The 19,493-nt window shown below is 43.5% G+C and overlaps 1 protein-coding gene across 4 annotated transcripts in view; it reads left to right on the top strand.

Moving 5' to 3' along the window:
- Positions 1-2,121: 2,121 nt before the first annotated feature.
- LOC129815168 (rho guanine nucleotide exchange factor 10-like protein) overlaps positions 2,122-19,493 on the top strand; it is a 193,328-nt gene continuing 175,956 nt past the window's right edge. For 2 of the 4 annotated variants that reach the window (XM_055868654.1, XM_055868653.1), the window contains exons 1-3: positions 2,122-2,420; positions 15,397-15,708; positions 16,525-16,552. In XM_055868654.1, coding sequence (XP_055724629.1) covers positions 15,402-15,708; positions 16,525-16,552 — 335 coding nt within the window. In that variant the 5' untranslated portion in view covers positions 2,122-2,420; positions 15,397-15,401. The remainder of the gene's footprint in view (positions 2,421-15,396; positions 15,709-16,524; positions 16,553-19,493) is intronic. The other 2 variants (XM_055868655.1, XM_055868657.1) reach the window with 1 other exon arrangement.

Raw genomic sequence — 19,493 nt, 5'->3', positions numbered from 1 at the left:
CATTGTAGAATAAAATTGTACATTGTAGAATCAAAACTATGAAATAACACATATGGAATCATGTAGTAACCAAAAAAAGTGTTAAACACTCATTGCCTTGATGACAGCTTTGCACACTCTTGGAATTCTCTCAACCAGCTTCATGAGGTAGTCACCTGGAATGCATTTCAATTAACAGGTGTGCCTTCTTAAAAGTTTTGTGGAATTTCTTTCCTTCCTAAGGTGTTTGAGCCAATCAGTTGTGTTGTGACAAGGGGGGTGGGTGGGGGGGGGGGGGGGGGTAGATAGCCCTATTTAGTAAAAGACCAAGTCTATATTATGGCAAGAACAGCTCAAATAAGCAAAGAGAAACGACAGTCCATCATTACTTTAAGACATGAAGATCAGTCAATACGGAACATTTCAAGAACTTTGTGTGCAGTCGCAAAAACCATCAAGCGCTACGATGAAACTGGCTCTAATGAGGACCACCACAGGAAAGGAAGACCCAGAGTTAGCTCTGCTGCAGAGGATAACTTCATGAGAGTTACCAGCTTCAGAAATTGCAGGCCAAATAAATGCTTCACAGAGTTCAAGTAACAGACACAACTCAACATCAACTGTTCAGAGGAGAATGTGTGAATCAGGCCTTCATGGTTGAATTGCTGCAAAGAAACCACTACTAAAGGACACCAATAATAAGAAGAGACTTGCTTGGTCCAAGAAACACGAGCAATGGACATTAGACCAGTGGAAATTTGTCCTTTGGTCTGGTCCAAATTGGAGATTTTTGGCTCCAACTGCTGTGTCATTGTGAGACGCGGTGTGAGTGAACGGACGATCTTCTCATGTAAATTTCCCGCTGTAAAGCATGGAGGAGGAGGTGTTATTGTGTGGGGGTGCTTTGCTGGTGACACTGCCAGTGATTTATTTAAAATCCAAGGCACAATTAACCAGCATGGCTACCACAGCATTCTGCAGTGATACTCCATCCCATCTGGTTTGGGCTTAGTGGGACTATCATTTGTTTTTCAACAGGACAATGACCCAACACACCTCCAGGCTGTGTAACGGCTATTTTACTCAGAAGGAGAGTGATGGAGTGTTGCATTAGATGACCTGGCCTCCACAATCCCCTGATCTCAACCAAATTGAGATGGTTTGGGATGAGTTGGACTGCAGAGTGAAGGAAAAGCAGCCAACAAGTGCACAGCATATGTGGAAACTCCTTCAAGACTGTTGGAAAAGCATTTCAAAGTGTAGCTGGTTGAGAGAATGCCAAGAATGTGCAAAACTGTTGTCAAGGCAAAGGGTGGCTATTTGAAGAATCTCAAATATAAATATATTTAGATTTGTTTAACACTTTTTTTTGTTTACTACATGATTCCATATGTGTTATTTCGTAGTTTTGAAGTCTTCACTATTATTCTACAATGTAGAAAATAGTAAAAATAAAGACAAACCCTTGAATGAGTTGGTTTTCTAAAACTTTTGACCGGTAGTGTATATATATTTTGTCTCTGTAGATGAGAGTGATTTTAGAACTGTTTAGAGTTTGACTTTTGAACTGCAGGCTTTTTAATGGGGCTTGACCTCTGATCAAATCTCATCCTGATGTCTACCAGCGGTCCAGGTCACTGACTGCCTGGCCGTACAGTAAATGTACTCAGGAGCAGAAATAGAGCCATTGACATAATAGGTCAGAGGTCAAGACATTTAGCCAATCACAGATTCTCTTGCCCTGACTAGATAGTGACCAAAATGTTTTGAAATATATATGAAAAGGAAGATGTGTTTACTTACAAATACAGTACTTAATTCCTTGTATTCCCCAAGTCCTTGCCTTGGTAATGTAATCACTAAAACTATTCCCCCTTTCACCCTGAGTGTCCATCCCTAATTCATCTTGACTCGCCCATGACATCTGCATATCTGCTCTGATTGGGGCATGTGCAATACTCTAGCATTTCTATTGGCCAATGTCAAGATTTGTGCTCTGTCTTTGGCCTGCTTTGTGCTGCTGTCAAGCTGCAGGGGGCAGGAGAGTTGAGGAGGGAGGGAGGGACTAAACAAGAGGGGAGAGAAAGAGAGGGAAGGTGGATAGAAAGACAGGGCAAAACATTTTGAAAAAGAGAGAGGGGAGGAACAGATGGGGGGACTGAACCATAGAAGTGAGAGAGAGGGGAGAAGGGGGAGCCTCATTCAGAGCAGCTAGTGTGCAGAGCAGAGCAGGGAAGAACTTACTTGGTGTGGGAAAGTAAATAGTGCAGGATATTTCCAGTCTACTCCGCCTGAGGCTGGAGCCCTAGCAGCTTCAAAAGCAGACAGGGCGATAAGTATGAGGAACCTGTCAGTATAGAAGCAGGACGTGCATGGGAAGTAACCTTAAAAGTCCACAGGGAGTAACTGAAGCTTGTTAGTGGAACTACTGAGGACAGAAGGTGAGAATTTTTCTACTATATTCTCTCTCCCTCTGAATACTATTCTTCTGTTTCTTAACAAAGACAGGAGCTTTGTCAGAGGGGCCATGGATGGAGTGGGGGTGGGTGAGTGTGTGTTGTTTTGCACTCTCAATCCCTGTGTCTGAAAGATTTAATCTTGGGGTAGAGCTGGGTAGGAGGAGAGGAGAGCACTGCCCAAAGATGGGTGGCCTCTATTTGAATACACTCTCTCACAAATAATTACGCCAGGACTAGTCTTCAGGGCTGTGTCAGGTGTTTCACTGCCCATCTTATCAGGGGTAAGACCATGAGACACTATGGTAAGACCATGAGACACTATGGTTCAGAGACAGACACCATCTTTTGGCCCCTTGGGAGGATGGTTCATTGATCCGTTGATTCCAGTCAGAACTGGGCCAGAGCTACTCCACTGCACTACAATACTGTCTGTACCCCCTTCATCACCCCAGGTTGAAACAGGAGTCCCTATCCAGCCCTAGTGTAGGGTCTGCTTCCTGGAGTACAATAGCCCCTCCCTGCATGAATTTCACGCTGCCTCATCTCAACAGAGGCGAAAGGAGAAGGGAGAAGGGTCCTCTGATCTGCGTTTTGGAAAGATGTACAGTGTTTCTCTCTCTAGCCGGATGTCCCAGCAGTCAGACTGTTAGTTTCTTTTCCCCTTGTCTGACAATCAAGTTCCATTAATAGTCTATGCATGTCTGGCCTGTAGCTTAAACCATACAGCTTCTCCTATGAATAGGAACCCACTCTCCTTCTCCTCTCATGCCACAGCCTATACAGAGCTAAGGCCTTCCCACTCCTGGAAGCCCTAGGGAATGGGTAAGGAGATTTAGGAGTACAGTCGTAGGAGAGTAGTGTGTTGGTATAGTGAGGTACATAGGAGGATGTTTGGTATAGAGCTGTTTGGTATCACTCTGTTTGCATTGTGTCAATTCCCTCATACGTGCTGTAACTGTGCTATAACTTGCATTCATATATTCATAACAAAGTGGCATTCTTAAGACTGCATCAAAGGGACAGCCCAACCACCCTCTGTATTGTAATAGGTAACAATTCTGTATTCTGATACTGAAAAACAACCCTGGCTGGCCGAGACTTAACAATAGAGAAGTATCAACAAATGAGCGTGCACACAAATGACCCAAACTGGCCAATAAAAAGATTAGTCCAATGAGCCAATGACAGGACACCCAGGTCATTATGTGTATTATTAAAGGCCCAGTACAGTCAACATGATTTCCTTATGTTTTATATATATTTCCATACTATGAGGTTGGAGTAATACTGTGAAATTGTGAAAATTATGATAAAGCCCTTTTTAGTGTTACAGCTGTTTGAAAAGACTGCCTGAAATTTCAGCCTGTTTTGGTGGAATGGAGTTTTGGCCTGCCTCGTGACATCAGCAGGAGGTAAAGTGGTTAATAGACCAGTAAGAAAGAGAGTTTTAAACCTCTCTGCCAATTACAGCACATTTTCAGTTTTTCCCCCGCAACTCAGACGACTCCCAGACAGTCCTAGCAAAATTCTTGCTTGAGAAATTTGCTACTTGCTAAAAATATATTTTGTTTATTTTTGATCATTTGAATAGAAAAATTGTTACCCAGAAATTATTTGACAGGAGATAAAAATGGATGCATTTCAGGACTTACCATAGCTTAAGCCATACACCTACATCAGAATATTTATATTACAATTACATTGTTGTTACTGAGGTGACTTACCTGCAGTATTTGGACTGAGGTATAGTCAGTGCAGTCAGTGGTCACAGCAGAGATAGAGAGGCGGTGAGAATACGGCGTCCTTGAGTAGTGTGACTACCATCACACACAGTGGTCACAGCAACAGCTTCTGCAGGGGAGGGCAACTGAAGGCCAATGTGACTCTTGTATGAATAATGTAAACCTACATGGCTGAACAGTATAGACCACAACAGTGCATATGAAAGCAGCCCATCATGAAGGTTTCACTATGCTGACCATACAGTCTACGGTGCTGTATATTCTCAATATTCAGTCATCAGTACAGTATACTGTAGCTTATAATGGAGCTTACAATAGGAAAAAAAAAAACTGGGTTATGGTGTATGATTCATTCTACTCTGAGCTAAATCTGACAGTCAGATACTCTAACAAGTCCCTATGCTAAATGTTTGGCAGGAGTTGGTTGGAGAATCATGGAGGAGGCATACAATCCATTAGTATGTGTTACAAACACTCCCACTCATGGAGCTCTGCTTTTGACAGCTAAAAGGATGACAGTCAATCTGGTCAGAAGTGGTTAGCTTGTGTCTAAATGGGTTGTCTTACAACCCTATCTTTAGATAAGATGATTTCCTTTGGGAAATTGATATTCAGTGGAAGCAGGAAGGGAGCTGCCTCGGACTGTCACTTCTCCCAACTGTTTGTTGTCCATGGATCTTGTTGAAGAAGACGCCCATGAGAGAGAGGAAGTTTAGAAACCAGTCAAACCACCCTGCATAAAACCCAAGGAAGACCCTGGATAAAAGAAGGCTGTTTTAGCTGTCTTCTGTAAGAATTCCATTGCTGTTTATTCAGTCTCTACTCTCCATCAGCTGCTGCTCTGTTCTATTGTCCATTGATGTACCCTGACTCACTCTCCCTGTCTGGCCAATGACTTGCCCGGCCTGGGCATTATGCATGCAGCCAGCAATGGACTCAACATGGCAACAGGTGGTGTTCATGTGGCATGTTAATAACGTTAGTCTGTGAGTAGAGTCTGAGGGTGTGTGTGGATGTTGGGGAGAAGGGGGGTGACTGGGATGACTGGGATGGATGAAATGGGGTTACTGGGAAATCAAAATTCTGGAAACTTTTCCCAAGTTTTTGTGGGTGAAATGCCACATTCAGTTCAGCCGATCTTTCCCAACTTGTGTTCGAATTCCAACAAAGCTCTATGGATCCATACTTCTATAGATATCATATGCATGTGGTGTATTTGATTATGTGTATCAAATTAGAGACATATACAATTATGTGTATCCAACATCTCCTTGACATCACGACACCTTTCCCAAACATTACCACACCATATCGGTGCTGCTGAACACTTTATTTGGGTTAGGGTGTGTTTATTTCATCTCAATTATACAAGCTATCCAATTTTCCTTAAGAATGGCTTTAGGACAGAACCAGTTCAATCTCCTTTGTTTCCTCTTATCCTAGTCTCTTTTGACAGGCTGTCTATTCGCTTTTGCACACAAAGTTTAATGTTTAAATGTATGTCGTACAAAGTATTTCAACATGAGGAGGGGGATTCCAGAGCTTGAGGAGCCTAGTGAGGAACACAACAGCAACAAACTACTCTGAGTGTACAAAACATTAGGAGCACCTGCTCTTTTCATGACATAGACTGATCAGGTGAAAGCTATGATCCCTTAGTGATGTCACCTGTTAAATCCACTTCAATCAGTGTAGATGAAGGGGTTAAGGTTAAGGAATGATTTTTAAGCCTTGAGACATGGAGACATGGATTGTGTATGTGTGCCATTCAGAGGGCGAATGGGCAAGACAAAATATTTAAGTGCCTTTGAATGGGGTATGGTAGTACAGGGTTTCCCAAACTTGGTGCTGGGGCCGGTGCTGTTTTTTGCCATAGCACTATACAGCTGATTCAAATAATCAAAGCTTGATAATGAGTTGGTAATTTGAATCATTTAGCCAACTTTTTACATTTACATTTAAGTCATTTAGCAGACGCTCTTATCCAGAGCGACTTACAAATTGGAAAGTTCATACATATTCATCCTGGTCCCCCCATGGGAATTGAACCCTGGTCCCCCCGTGGGAATTGAACCCACAACCCTGGCGTTGCAAGCGCCATGCTCTACCAACTGATCCACACGGGACCGTGTGGCTCAGTTGGTTGACATAACTGTGGGAAGCATTGGCTCCAACATGGGTCAGCATCCCTGTGGAACGCTTTCAACACTTTGTAGAGTCCATGCCCCGATGAATTGAGGCTGTTCTGAGGGGGGTAGGGTACCACTTAATTTTAGGAAGGTGTTCCTAATGTTTTGTACACTCAGTGTATGTTCTGCTGGCAATGGCAAGTACGTTTTTTTATGCAAAAAGTGACATGAGCTCATTAGTTTTCATTGTGCACGTTTTTCTGTACCATAGTAGCTGTAAGACATGCCAATGCCAAAGCAGAACTTATTATGAAAGATTATTTTACCAGTCCTGCTTTCCTTCCTTTGGAAAAACCCAGGTTATTTTTCCATAATACATGGCGGTAGACAGCTAAAGTATTGAACCCCAAGAGGACAGTGGTTATCATAGATTTTCTCCCACAGATACTCCATTATACTGAGCAGAGCCTGGGTCTGACACATCACATACAGCACAGCATGTCCGTGACCCTCTGACCTGTGATCTAACTCCCAGCTAGCCCAGCAGTTCAGTTATCAACACAGAAACAATGCTTTCTGAGGGTGAACAGAGGATTCTCCTCCTACAAAAGGCTCATTGTTTATTAGGAGCAGTAAGTGGGCCGGCTGGAGAAACTGGGTTTGTGATACAGTGAACGGGATAGAGTCCATGGTGGGCTGGGTCCACACATGACTAGAATTGCACCGACCGTGTGGATATGCTTAGTATTACCCCTAAAGGATAGAGTCTGTGAGTCTCAAACCTGGCCTACTTTGCCACTTGTCATGTGTAATGTATTTAAAATTAAAATCAGAAAAAGTCTCCCTGTGTAATTCCAAGCCATCACCATGCCAACAACATTATAGTACCTCACTTCCCTAAAACTGACCTGATTTCCTCAGAATTGTCAAGAGACTGCTTGTGTTGATGAGGCTTGTAAAACTGTAATATACAATTTTTGAGTCAGACTTTGTATTCAAGGGAAGATTTGGACTGAAAAGGAATTGTGCAATGATCTCCAAGTGGGCCAGCGCCAAACCCCTTTCCCGCGTAGACACCGATGATTGTGTCCACCCCTCTCTACCCTATGCTGTCATTCGCCAGAGGGCCGTGCAAACAGTCCTATCAGGGCCAGGAATGTTCCTGCAGAGGAAACAGTTAGCAATGATCAAAATGTAAAGCACAAGCTGTACTATGAGAGTTCACCAGAAGTCCAGGACTCAGGAGTGGTGCTCTGCTACAGATATAAAGCCCCCCCCCTCCCAGGGTGTAAAGTTGAGGTATTTAGGCCAGACACGTATGTATGCTCATTTTTAAAACAATCTGTGGGTTGTTGGGCTCATTACTCTCAGGGTATAGATATCTCCATTCATCTTTAGGAAAGCCCCTAATTATGCTAACAGCCCTTCTCAGCCATATGTCCTGCTTTTATACTGGAACTGTAGTCCCCTCTCTGTTTCATGTCTCTCCCTCTGTGGTTTTGGGGGCAACCATAATTCTGCCATGCTTAAAGGATTGGAGTTTTTTACAATCCTGAGAAGCAAACTGGTCAAAACAACCTGTTGCTAGTGACCCACATGCCGAAATGTAGGTAATACAGCATACTGTGACATGGTGAGGTTGGACCCAGGTGCAGAGAAGAGACCAGACGAGGAATCAGCGGTTAAGAATAAACATAATATTTTACTGAGAAACGGTAGTGGAAGGATCACAGTAACACTGGGAAAACAACAAACACTAAGTCTCAAACGCACCCAGGAGACAAACACGCACGGCACATAATTCAAGCTTCAGCAAAGGACAACAGTAAACACACCTCTTTTAACAGGGAAATCATAATGAGTAAATATGACACATCTGCGTCATTAATGCCTCTAGGAGGGTCTCTGCTGCCCTCTGGTGACAGGTGTAACCATGACAGTACACAGTACTGATTCGGCCTCTTGTTCAGGAAACGGGGGAGGGGGGGTGCGAACCCGAACTAACACTCGAACGGCAACAGTGTGTTGTGAGCGTACTCTGCCCAGACGAGGAACTTGCTCCAGTTGCTGGCCTGGGTGGAGACGAACCAGTGGAGGAACTTCTCCAGCTCCTGGTTGGCCCGCTCTGTATGCCCATTCGACTGAACCCCAAGGAGAGACTCACTGACGCCCCCAACAGGGATCAGAAGGCTTTCCAATACTGTGCGACGAACTAGGGCCTACGATCCGAGGCAATTTCCTGGGGAAGTCTGTGTAGTCGAAAGACATGGGTAATCATGAGATCAGCGGTCAACTTGGGTAAGGCTATGAAATAGGCTGGCTTGGAGAACCGATCAACGACCGCCAGGATAGTTGTAAGCCCTTGGGATGGAGGTAACCTTGTGATAAAGTATATGGACAGTTGGGACCAGGGCTGGCTAAGGATGGGCAGAGGCTGGACCAACCCAGCCGGTCACTACCGTGAGGACTTGCTTTGGGCACAGGTGTAACAAGCTGCAACAAAGGATTTCACATCCTCAATCATTTTGGGCCACCAGAATTTCTTCCTCAGGAACTCCAGTGTCCGATTAACCCCTGGATGCCCAGTTAATTTAGAGTAGTGTCCCTCTTGTGGCACTCAAGAATGGGCTGTTCGTGGAACATAAAGTCTGTTAATGGGACCCCCGTCGGAGTCAGGTTCTCGGGTCTGGGCTTGTCGTACCGTGGTCTCTATACTCCATAACATGGGAGCCACAATGCGGGAGCTGGGGATGATGGGCTCGGAGTCCCTCTCCTCGTTAGAGACATTGTGTTGGCTGGACAGGGCATCTGTCCAGATAATGTGGCCCAGGAAAGAGACTTGGGATACATGGAACTCACACTTCTCAATCTTGACGTATAGTTGACTCTGCAGGATGCGTCTCAGGAATTGGCGGACGTGCAGGATGTGTTCCGGAAGGGTCTTGGATAAGATCAGGATGTTGTTGAGGTAAACAAAGATGAACTGATTCAACATATCCCTAAGAGTATCATTGACCAATGCTTTGAAGACTGCCGGTGAGCTCGAGAATTCGAATGGCATGACTAAATACTCAGTGGCCACTAGGGGTGTTAAAGGCAGTTTTCCATTCTTCTCGCTCCCTCATTCTCACCAGATTGTAAGCGTTGCGGAGGTCCAGTTGGTGAAGAATTGGGCCCCCTGGGCCAGCTGCAAGACAGCGGATATCAGGGGTAGGGGGTAACGGTTCTTAATCGGGATCCTGTTCAGCCCTCGGTAGTTAAAGCAGGGACACAGACCTCCATCCTTCTTTCCCACGAAGAAGAAACTTGTACCAGCTGGGGATGTTGAGGAGTGTATGAAACCGGACTCCAGCAACTCCTGGATGTAATTGTCCATGACTGCAGCTTCAGGGATCGAAAGGGAGTAAAGACGGCCCCGCAGAGGGGTGGAGCCGGGTAGGAGTTCTATGACGCAGTCGTAAGGATGATGAGGAGGGAGGGTGAAGGCCTCCCGAAGGTCAACCTTCGGGAGGGAGAGCGGAGAAGTCTTGGTCTTCAATGGATGCAGGGGGACGTGGCGAGACTCCAGGTGGGGGTCTTGGACATTTAGTCTGGCAGTTCTTTCCCCAGTCTAGTAGGGGTCCCGTGGACCAGGAGAGTAGTGGGTTATGTAGCGCTAGCCAGGGGTACCCTAGGAAAGGGGGTTCTCGGGAGCCGTGATCAAAAGAAAACTAAGTCTCTGAGTGATTCACCCCAACCGCCAGTAGAATGGCCTTGGTCTGATATTCCACCTGGCCGGAGCCAATGGGCTTGAAACTCCACCGAAGGCTTGATACTGCAGAGGGATAGGACATTTCACGCAGGGGATTTGTAATTCTCTGACGAAGTCATGATCAATGAAATTATCTGCGGCCTGAGAGTCCACGAAGGCTTGAATCTGGTGCTGACGGTTGTCCCAGTGGAGGGTTGCGGGTAGTGACAGACTAGGTAGCCGGGGGGTAATTGCACAGCTTGTCAGGTTCTCCCCTTGTCCTGGCGAGCCCTGGTATTTCCACAGTAGAGGCAGCAGCCTTTCGCGCATGCGCCTGTCATGCTCATGTGGGCTCAGACGTGTGAGTTCCAGCTGCATGGGTTCATCAATGATGGGTTCGGTGGGCTTGGGGTGCTCAGTAAACCGGGATGGCGTCAAAAAAGCGCGGAATTCTTGCCACCAACAAAATGTTGAATATTTGGGGCATAAAATCATCAAAGCTCTGCAGATTTTGTTGTGAGGATACAGAATCAATAGACCATTTATTTTGGTATTGCCCTCAGTTAGCCTGTTTCTGGTCTCAGGTTCAGGAATGGCTGAAAATGCATAGCATTGATCTAAAATTGACCCTAGAAATAGTACTGTTAGGAGATCTGGAGAGACCGGGTCAGTCAATTACTAATATACTAATACTCTTAGTAAAAGTATCTTTATCTTCAACACGCAATCTGTAGATTCTATTCGATTAGATAGATTGAAATTGTACGTTAAACATCATAGCATAGTTGAAAGATATGTGTTGCGTAGATACACGAAGAGGGTGGCCAGCAGAGATAGATGGGATGGGCTGAGGGAAGCTGAGGGTTGGTATGTGGAGTTGGAGAGAAGTGGGAGTGGAGTTGCTGTGTGAGAGAGAATGATGGTCAAAAGATAAAGGGGAAAAAAGTCAAAATAAAATAATAATAAAATTACATTTGTTTTTACAGCTAATGCCTGCACGGCTGATGCCGTGCAGGTGTTTGTACAAATGCATATACACGCACTCTCATTCAAATAAACACATACAAGAACACACACATACATGTAATAGTGCCAGACATGCACACAAACATATACAGTTGGCATTGCTGTTATGATTTCAGTTGTCCTTGTTGTCCTTTGTTTTAAATGTATTATCATTTTTTTTTTTTTAAGTGCATTGTTGTTTGCTGTTCTCTATCTTTTCCTTTGTTTCTCTTTAGTTCATTCTCTTGGTTGTTGGTGCATTGGGGGGTTCTTGGGGGTGGGGAATGGAATTCATTGAATTTTTTTGTAAAAAATTTATTCCGGGGGGCGGGGGACTGTGTGAGGGGTCTCGAATGGTTGAGGGACAGCTATTGGGGAACTGTGGGGGGATCTTCTCGGGTTCGGGTTTCACAAGATTGTGATCATGAGAAAGGAAACTATGACATATATTTTATATCACTATCATGCACACGCACTCTCATACATAAGGATGGCTCTGCTCTGTTGCGGAAAGACTGATACATGTTTGATAGTGTCTTGATGCTGTATTGTTTGTCCTTCATGTTCTAATACTTTAATGTCACCCCATCCTTGTGTTTTGTGCAATAAATAATAATAACAAATCTCATGTCTCATGTGTTCTCGGAGGTGGATGTTGATCCTGATTACCAGCGTTATCAGGGACTCAAGGTCCTCTCCCAGTTCCTGAGAGGCCAGTTCATCCTTGATGGAGTTAGACAACCCCTGGTGGAAAGCGGTGACCAGTGCCTCTGTATTCCACCCACTCTCGGCGGCGAAGTCAGCCACTGGTCTGGCCCCTTGGCGGATGTTGAACAGTCGGCTGGCCGCTTCTCGTCCGCCGACTGGGTGGTCGAAAACTCGTCGCAGCTCGGCAGTGAAGGCTAATATGGAGCTGCAGGAGGGTGGCTGCTGTTCCCACACTGCTGTTGCCCACGCCAGGGCAATGCCTGAGAGTAGAGAGATTATGTAGACGATCATGGCCCGATCAGTGTGGAACGAGGAGGACTGTAGCTCGAACACCAGAGAGCACTGGGTGAGCAACCCCTTGCAACCTCCCGGGTGGCCTTCATACCGCTCGGGGGCTGGGATCTTGGGTTCCTGGTGCCATCCAGGACCTCTATACCAAGTGGTGTCAGGGGAAGGCCCTAAAAGTTGTCAAAGACTCTAGCCACCCTAGTCATAGACAGTTCTCTCTGCTACCACACGGCAAGTGGTCCCAGAGCACCAAGTCTAGGTCCAAGAGGCTTCTAAACAGCTTCTACCCCCCTAGCCACGCTATTGCTATGTACTGCTGCTCTTTAATTATTTGTTATTCTTATCTCCTACTTTTTTTGTTGTATTTTCTTAAAACTGCATTGTTGGTTAAGGGCTTGTAAGTAAGCATTTCACTGTAAGGTGTGAATACCTGTGGTATTCGGCGCATGTGACAAATACAATTTTATTTTATTTGAACAATGGAAGTGGTAGGGCCTATGCCAGAATGCTTCAAAAAACATGCCCAAGTCCTCAAAATCACTTCAAACCAAATGTTATAGCAACCCAACTACCATTAACAAATGACATATATAGAATATTGGAGGATATTATAGGAATTCTGGTGTTTCCTGTAGAATAACTATTTTTCAGAGTGTGCATACCAATACAGCACTATGTGTACATTTAGAGGGTAGCTGGTTTCTGTATTACAGTTCTAGCAAGTATTTATATCACTGACATACTTTTATGCACTATTTTGACTGCAACTAGCTTATATGTCAGGTAATTTCTGTTTTTAAATTTTTTACAATCTTAGCCGAGGGGTGCTATATGGGGTGCTATATTTTGGGAAATGATCTGTGTATCTGGTCAAAATCTCTAATACCGGTCCCTTCCAACCTCTGGTGATATTGATAACTTGTAATTATGTCTCCAGAGATTCAAATAAAAGTCATATTTATCAAATTATATACTATAATAGGCATAATTACTATATGCGGAATTATTTTTTTTTGGTTTTTGAGCCCTAAGGACATGATTTTGAAACACCAAATTGAAACACCAAAGACCAAATTGAAACAAAAACACTAAACCAGTACTTACTGTATATTTGTTGGGGGGGAAATTGATTTTAAAAAGTTTTGAAACATTGAAATAATTGAAAAAACTACCTTTGGGCTTTGATCAATCTGGGGTCGAAATGACCCCAGTCGGTATTAACGTTAAGACACTTTATGTTGCTGTTTCCTTTACTTTAGCAGTTACCTGTGGTTTTGCATGTGAATCTGGCAATAGACTGTTTTCCCCCAAAATATCTTGCAGTTGTCTAAATGTTATTTAAATGTAAACAGCATGAGCCTAACGTTTCACACCATTGTTTTCTCTGGAATCTAGATTGGAATAAAACTAAAACAATTTGTCTAGTAGGAGGAAGTGGAGCCCATTCTAACATGATTCCATTTTTCAGTTTCATCCTGATAGTTCCCAGCACCCATACACAAACTACAGATTATGGAGTCTTCTTTGACTGTGTAAAGTTGAAACAACTATATCAGTCAATAAAAAAAGATCACCAAGTAAATAGGCCTTACCAAAATGCTTGATCAACTATTTGAAAATGAGGTTCAACTTTACATGAAGTGTCCTGAAACCTTTGTCTTTTCATGGCAGGGAAATTCCACGATAACGTAATTGCGCTGAGACTCACTTTTCTCTTAAAATGTAATGCCGAAAAAAAATACATTGATTTCAAAGTTTAGCAAACCATACAACTCTATGCAGAAGGACTACTTTTAACATTTTACACTAAACATTTTACAAAAACACATGAAAAGTTTGGTAACAGAGTTTCTGTATTTATGTGTCCACATTCTTAAAAACTATGTTATATATCATCTCCGAATTAAGATTCATCTATGTCTGCAGAAAGAATGGGGTGTCAGCTATCACATGACACATTGACTGTTTTTGAACTACAGTAAGTGACATGGATTTACACCCGGTAACGGAATTGCGGCAATGGAATATCATCATGGGTCCCTGATTTGTAAAACACAGAAATGCATAATTATGGGTATAAATGTCATTCTCTTCATGGTGATGTATCGTGAACAGGTACACAAATATATAAATATGCACTGTGCTGTCCAAACTTGTGAATTCAACTGTGGTTTGTAACTACTATGATTTTCCATTGTTGCCAATTCGATTGCAGAAATTCCGTTACCGATTTTTCTGAAATCCCATTACCAATTAGGCCCACCCACTGGGGAGTTGGCTCAGCTAATCTGAATACATTTTTCACCAGCAAAGGGCTTTATTATCTCAGTTTCATCAGCTGACTGATGGCTGGTCTCAGACGATACAGCAGGTGAAGAAGCCAGATGTGGAGGTCCTGGGCTGGCGTTTCTACACGTGGTCTGCAGTTGTGAGGCTGGTTGGACCTACTGCCAAGTTCTCTAAAATTACGTTGGAGGCAGTTTATGGTAGAGAAATTAACATTCAATTTTCTGGCAAAAGCTCTGGTGGACATTCCTGCAGTCAACATGCCAATTTCACACTCCCTCAAAACTTCAGACATCTGTGGCATTGTGTTGTGTGATAAAACTGCACATTTTAGTGGCCATTTATTGCCCCCAGCACAAGGTGCACCTGTGTAATGTCATGCTGTTTAATTAGCTTCTTGATATGACATACTTGTCAGGTGGATGGATGATCTTTTCAAAGGAGAAATACTCACTTAAAGGGATGTAAACACATTTGAGCACAAAATCTGAGCGAAATAAGCTTTTTGTGCCTATGGAACATTTCTGGGATCTTTTATTTCAGCTCATGAAACATGGGACCAACACTTTACATGTTGCATTTCATTTCTTTGTTAAGTACAAGTGTTGATATTAGTTGGCGGGGTTCTTTACTTCAATATTATTGTGTTTTGATGTATTTATACTACATTTTAAGACTTTTTCTGGTGGATGTTTTCTGAGACTCCTTTTCCATCAGTCTTTGCTCATTCCTAATTTTTACAATGGAAAAGATGCCTTAATGTCTAAACAATCTAGACTCTTAGTTTTCATTTGACACCCAATTTGACATGCTCCTATGAACTTCACATGTTGGTGCTCATGGGTCCTTTTAGATGGAAATGACTGGTAGTTACATAGGTTGGTTAGTACACTTTATTAGTACTTACAACTATTATACCTTTTGTGGTTTGTGTATTTACACATTTGACATTGTATATAAACAAACTCAAATCAGTTTCTAAATTGTAGCTAATTTTGTGAAGGAATATTATTTATGTTTTTTCTTCTTCAACATTTTCACTATCCCTTTGTCTCTGTTCTCTGTTCTAGAGCTTATGTCCTCTGTGATGCCTCAGCAGCAACAGAGGGAGGAAGGGGAGGAGGAAGATGAAGAGCAAGGGGAGAAGTTTGGGTTTGTCGACAGTGCTGATGAAGAGAAAGAGCCAGCGGATTATAAAGACCCTGTCTCAGACTCTGTAAAAGCCAGTCAAAAATCAAACCAGTTATTTAAGGAGGCTACAAACCCACCACAGGACAACACAATAACACCCACTGCACACTCACAACAGCACCTCAATGCAATGCCCCCTGCTGGTCAGGAGGACAGTCCCTCCCAGGGACAAAACTCCACAGCCTCTCCAGGTGAAGTGTTCTTTCTATTACATCACATTGTGAGTGACTCTTCTCCACTGGTCTCATAAGGTGCTGTCAGTTCATGAAGTGATTTCATAATAGCTTCAGACAGACAGGCATAAAGAGAGCCAGGTTAAACTGTGTTGTAATTGGATAAAGAGCAGTGAAACTCTTGTTATCAGTATAATATTGACTACCTGACTCAGTCATGCTGCCAAAAAAGCTCTGTTAATTACACTCCCAGCTAAAGCGGAAGATTTTAATCTACGGAAACTTCTGCTGGACAAAATGAAGTGACTAGTGCTTAATTAAAAGGCTTCTCACAAAGCCTACATGTAGTACAGTAATCCGCTAAGTGGGTTGTGGAGCGTTTCTCCGCCCCGCTGGGGAATTCTGGGGTTGATGATGCTCTACAGTGAAAGCCTGTTACATAACCAGCGGCTGGTGGAGGAGACCGCATCAGGCTGGGACTCAGCCCTGCAGGCAAATGAGAGGGTTTACAATGTCTCTGTATAAATTAGATCATAGCTTGGGCAGAGATATCTTTCATAAAAGCTGCTATACACACAATGCCTATATACAGCTAATATTAAGATTCCGATGGGCTTTTCATCAGCAATTGTCTTTGAGTCACAGGATTGACCTTCCTATTCATTAAACAAGGTACATTTAGATAAAGTTTTGCTCCTATTGAAACCTACTTAGATGAATTCCAAATGTTTTAACTGTTCTTCCCATATGGTACATGCTGCACAAGTAAAGTAAAAAGTAACACGATGTTAGCATTTTTTAAACATTATTTTCTTGGCTCTAATGTCCCCACAGATGTTCCAGTTTGCGACCCACCCAGGCGGTAAGAGACTCCCTGCTTTTTATATGCTGTCACAGTTTGTGGGAATTGGTATTACATCCTTAGAGACTGTGTGGTTTGGTCTCGGAAGAGGAAACTTCTGTCTTCATTAGGTTATCAATATATTTGCATAACACAAAATCAGATACAACTCTATTTTCATAGAGCAAGTGTGTGTCAAAGTTGAAAGGTTGGACTGATATGTTTGGAAAAGGAAGTCAAAGGAGACAGCCCATCTGTGACTGAATCAGTAGCCTAAACAAGTAGTCTATAGTCTGCAGGTTATAGCAGTTGTAACGATGTGCGCTGAGAGTCGGGAAGCAAGTTCAGGGAGTGAGTGTTTTAATAAAATAAACAGAACATAATGCAAAACAAGAACCTCGAACAAAGCACAGACATGAAAAATAATCAGTGATGCCTGAAGTTATATATGAGTTAGGGTCTTCATTAGAATGTACAATAGAAACATGTTATCAACCAGTGTACTGTATCACCCTCTTCATATGTGATCCCCTACCATGGTGGAGTCCAATGGTCCTGGTGAGGTACCAGCATGATGGTGTGCTAGGAAGTGTGCTGGGAAACCTGTGCTGATAGGAGAGCCAGGGCTGGCCATTCCTGTGTGCTTTCCTGTGATAAGAAAGCGGGGTATCTGAGTGACTGTGATAAAGTATGTCTGTGTCTGCGTTTGAATAGGGTTGGATTGTGAAAGATGGAAATGTTAAGTCTCTGCAGTTTCTCTTCGGGAAGATTTCTGCTGAGTACACTGTTCCACTGTGGGTCAACATTCTCCCTTTCCTAGTGGAAATATCAATAGATTTTTCTAGGTGTAAGGTGTGTGTCAGAGGTGTGTGTCAGAGCATTTGCACTGTGTCTGTTTCAGCTAAGATTCAGATATATTTCAAATAAAATAAAAATGTATTCATCACACTCGTCGAAAACAACAGGTGTAAACATTACAGTGAAATACTTACTTACAAGCCCTTAACCAACAATGCAGTTTAAAAAAATACCTAAAAAAATAATAAGAAATAAAAGTAACAAATAATTAAAGAGCAGCAGCAAACTAACAATAGCTAAGCTATATATAGGGTGTACCGGTGCAGAGTCAATGTGCGGGGGCACCGGTTAGTCGAGGTAATTGAGATAATATGTACATGTAGGTTGAGTTATTAAAGTGACTATGCATAGATAATAACAGAGAGTAGCAGCAGCCTAAAAGGGGGGGCAATGCAACTAGTCTGGGTAGCCATTTGATTAGACGTTCAGGAGTCTTATGGGTTGGGGGTAGAAACTGTTTAGAAGCCTCTTGGACCGAGACTTGGTGCTCCGGTACCGCTTGCCGTGCGGTAGCAGAGAGAACAGTCTATGACTAGGGTGGCTGGAGTTTTTGACAATTTTTAGGGCCTTCCTCTGACACCGCCTAGTATAGAGGTCCTGGATGGCAGGAAGCTTGGCCCCTCTGTAGTGCCTTTCGGTCAGAGGACAAGCAGTTGCCATACCAGGCAGTGATGCAACAAGTCAGGATGCTCTCGATGGTGCAGAATCTTTTGAGGATCTGAGGACCCATGCCAAATCCTTTCAGTCTCCTGAAAGGGAATAGGTTTTGTCGTGCCCTCTCCACGACTGTCTTGGTGTGCTTGGACAATGTTAGTTTGTTGGTGATGTGGACACCAAGGAACTTGAAGTTCTCAACCTGCTCCACTATAGCCCCGTCGAGAGAATGGGGGCATGCTCGGTGCTCCTTTTCCTGTAGTCCATAATCAACTCCTTTGTCTTGATCACATTGAGGGAGAGGTGTTTGTCCTGGCACCACACTGCCAGGTCTCTGACTTCCTCCCTATAGGCTGTCTTGTCGTTGTCAGTAATCAGGCCTATCACTGTTGTGTCATCGGCAAACTTAATGATGGTGTTGAAGTCGTGCCTGGCCGTGCAGTCATGAGTGAGCAGGAAGTACAGGAGGGGACTGAGCATGCATCCTTGAGGGTCCCCATGTTGAGGATCAGTGTGGCGGATGTGTTGTTACCTACCCTCACTACCTGGGGGTGTCCCGTCAGGAAGTCCATTATCCAGTTGCAAAATGAGGTGTTTAGTCCCAGGGTCCTTAGCTTAGTGATGAGCTTTGAGATGATGACCGTCGGAGCCGGTGTAGTACGAGTCGATATTTGTCCTGTATTGACGCTTTGCCTGATTGATGGTTAGTCGGAGGGCATAGCAGGATTTCTAATAAGCTTCCGAGTTGGAGTCTCGCTCCTTGAATGCGGCAGCTCTACCCTTTAGCTCAGTGCGGATGTTGCCTGTAATCCATGGCTTCTGGTTGGGGTATGTACATACAGTCACTGTTGGGACGACGTCATCGATGCACTTATTGATGAAGCCAGTGACTGATGTGGTGTACTCCTCAATGCCATCGGAAGAATCCCAGAACATATTCCAGTATGTGCTAGCAAAACAGTCCTGTAGCTTAGCATATGCTTATTCTGACCGAGTCACTGGTGCTTCCTGCTTTAATTTTAGCTTGTAAGCAGAAATCAGGAGGATAGAATTGTGGTCAGATTTGCCAAATGGAGGACAAGCTTTTTACGCAACTCGGTGTGTAAAGGGGGTCTAGAGTTTTTTTCCCTCTGGTTGCACATTTAATACATTTGGTAAAACTTGCATCACAAAGAATACTTTGTAATAGAAACATTGTTGCAGAACATGCATAAAATGTCTACCTGTCTACTTTGCCTCAACCCAGGAAAGCAGTAGTATTGTGTGTGTGTCTAGGTACGTCTGATTCTAGGACCTTTAACAGATACCTTTCATTAAGTGAGACCCTTAAGATGAAAAGTCCTAGACAAAGGTCACCATGACAACTTGACACCTGACATTTATATGGCTCTGCCTTATGTTCATTTGAGCTGTAACCTTAGAGGTAAACACATTTAACACACCACCGAAG

Source organism: Salvelinus fontinalis, chromosome 18 (genome assembly GCF_029448725.1).
Source record: "Salvelinus fontinalis isolate EN_2023a chromosome 18, ASM2944872v1, whole genome shotgun sequence".
Classification (NCBI taxonomy): Eukaryota; Metazoa; Chordata; class Actinopteri; order Salmoniformes; family Salmonidae; genus Salvelinus; species Salvelinus fontinalis.
This window is presented reverse-complemented; position numbering and strand designations above follow the sequence as displayed.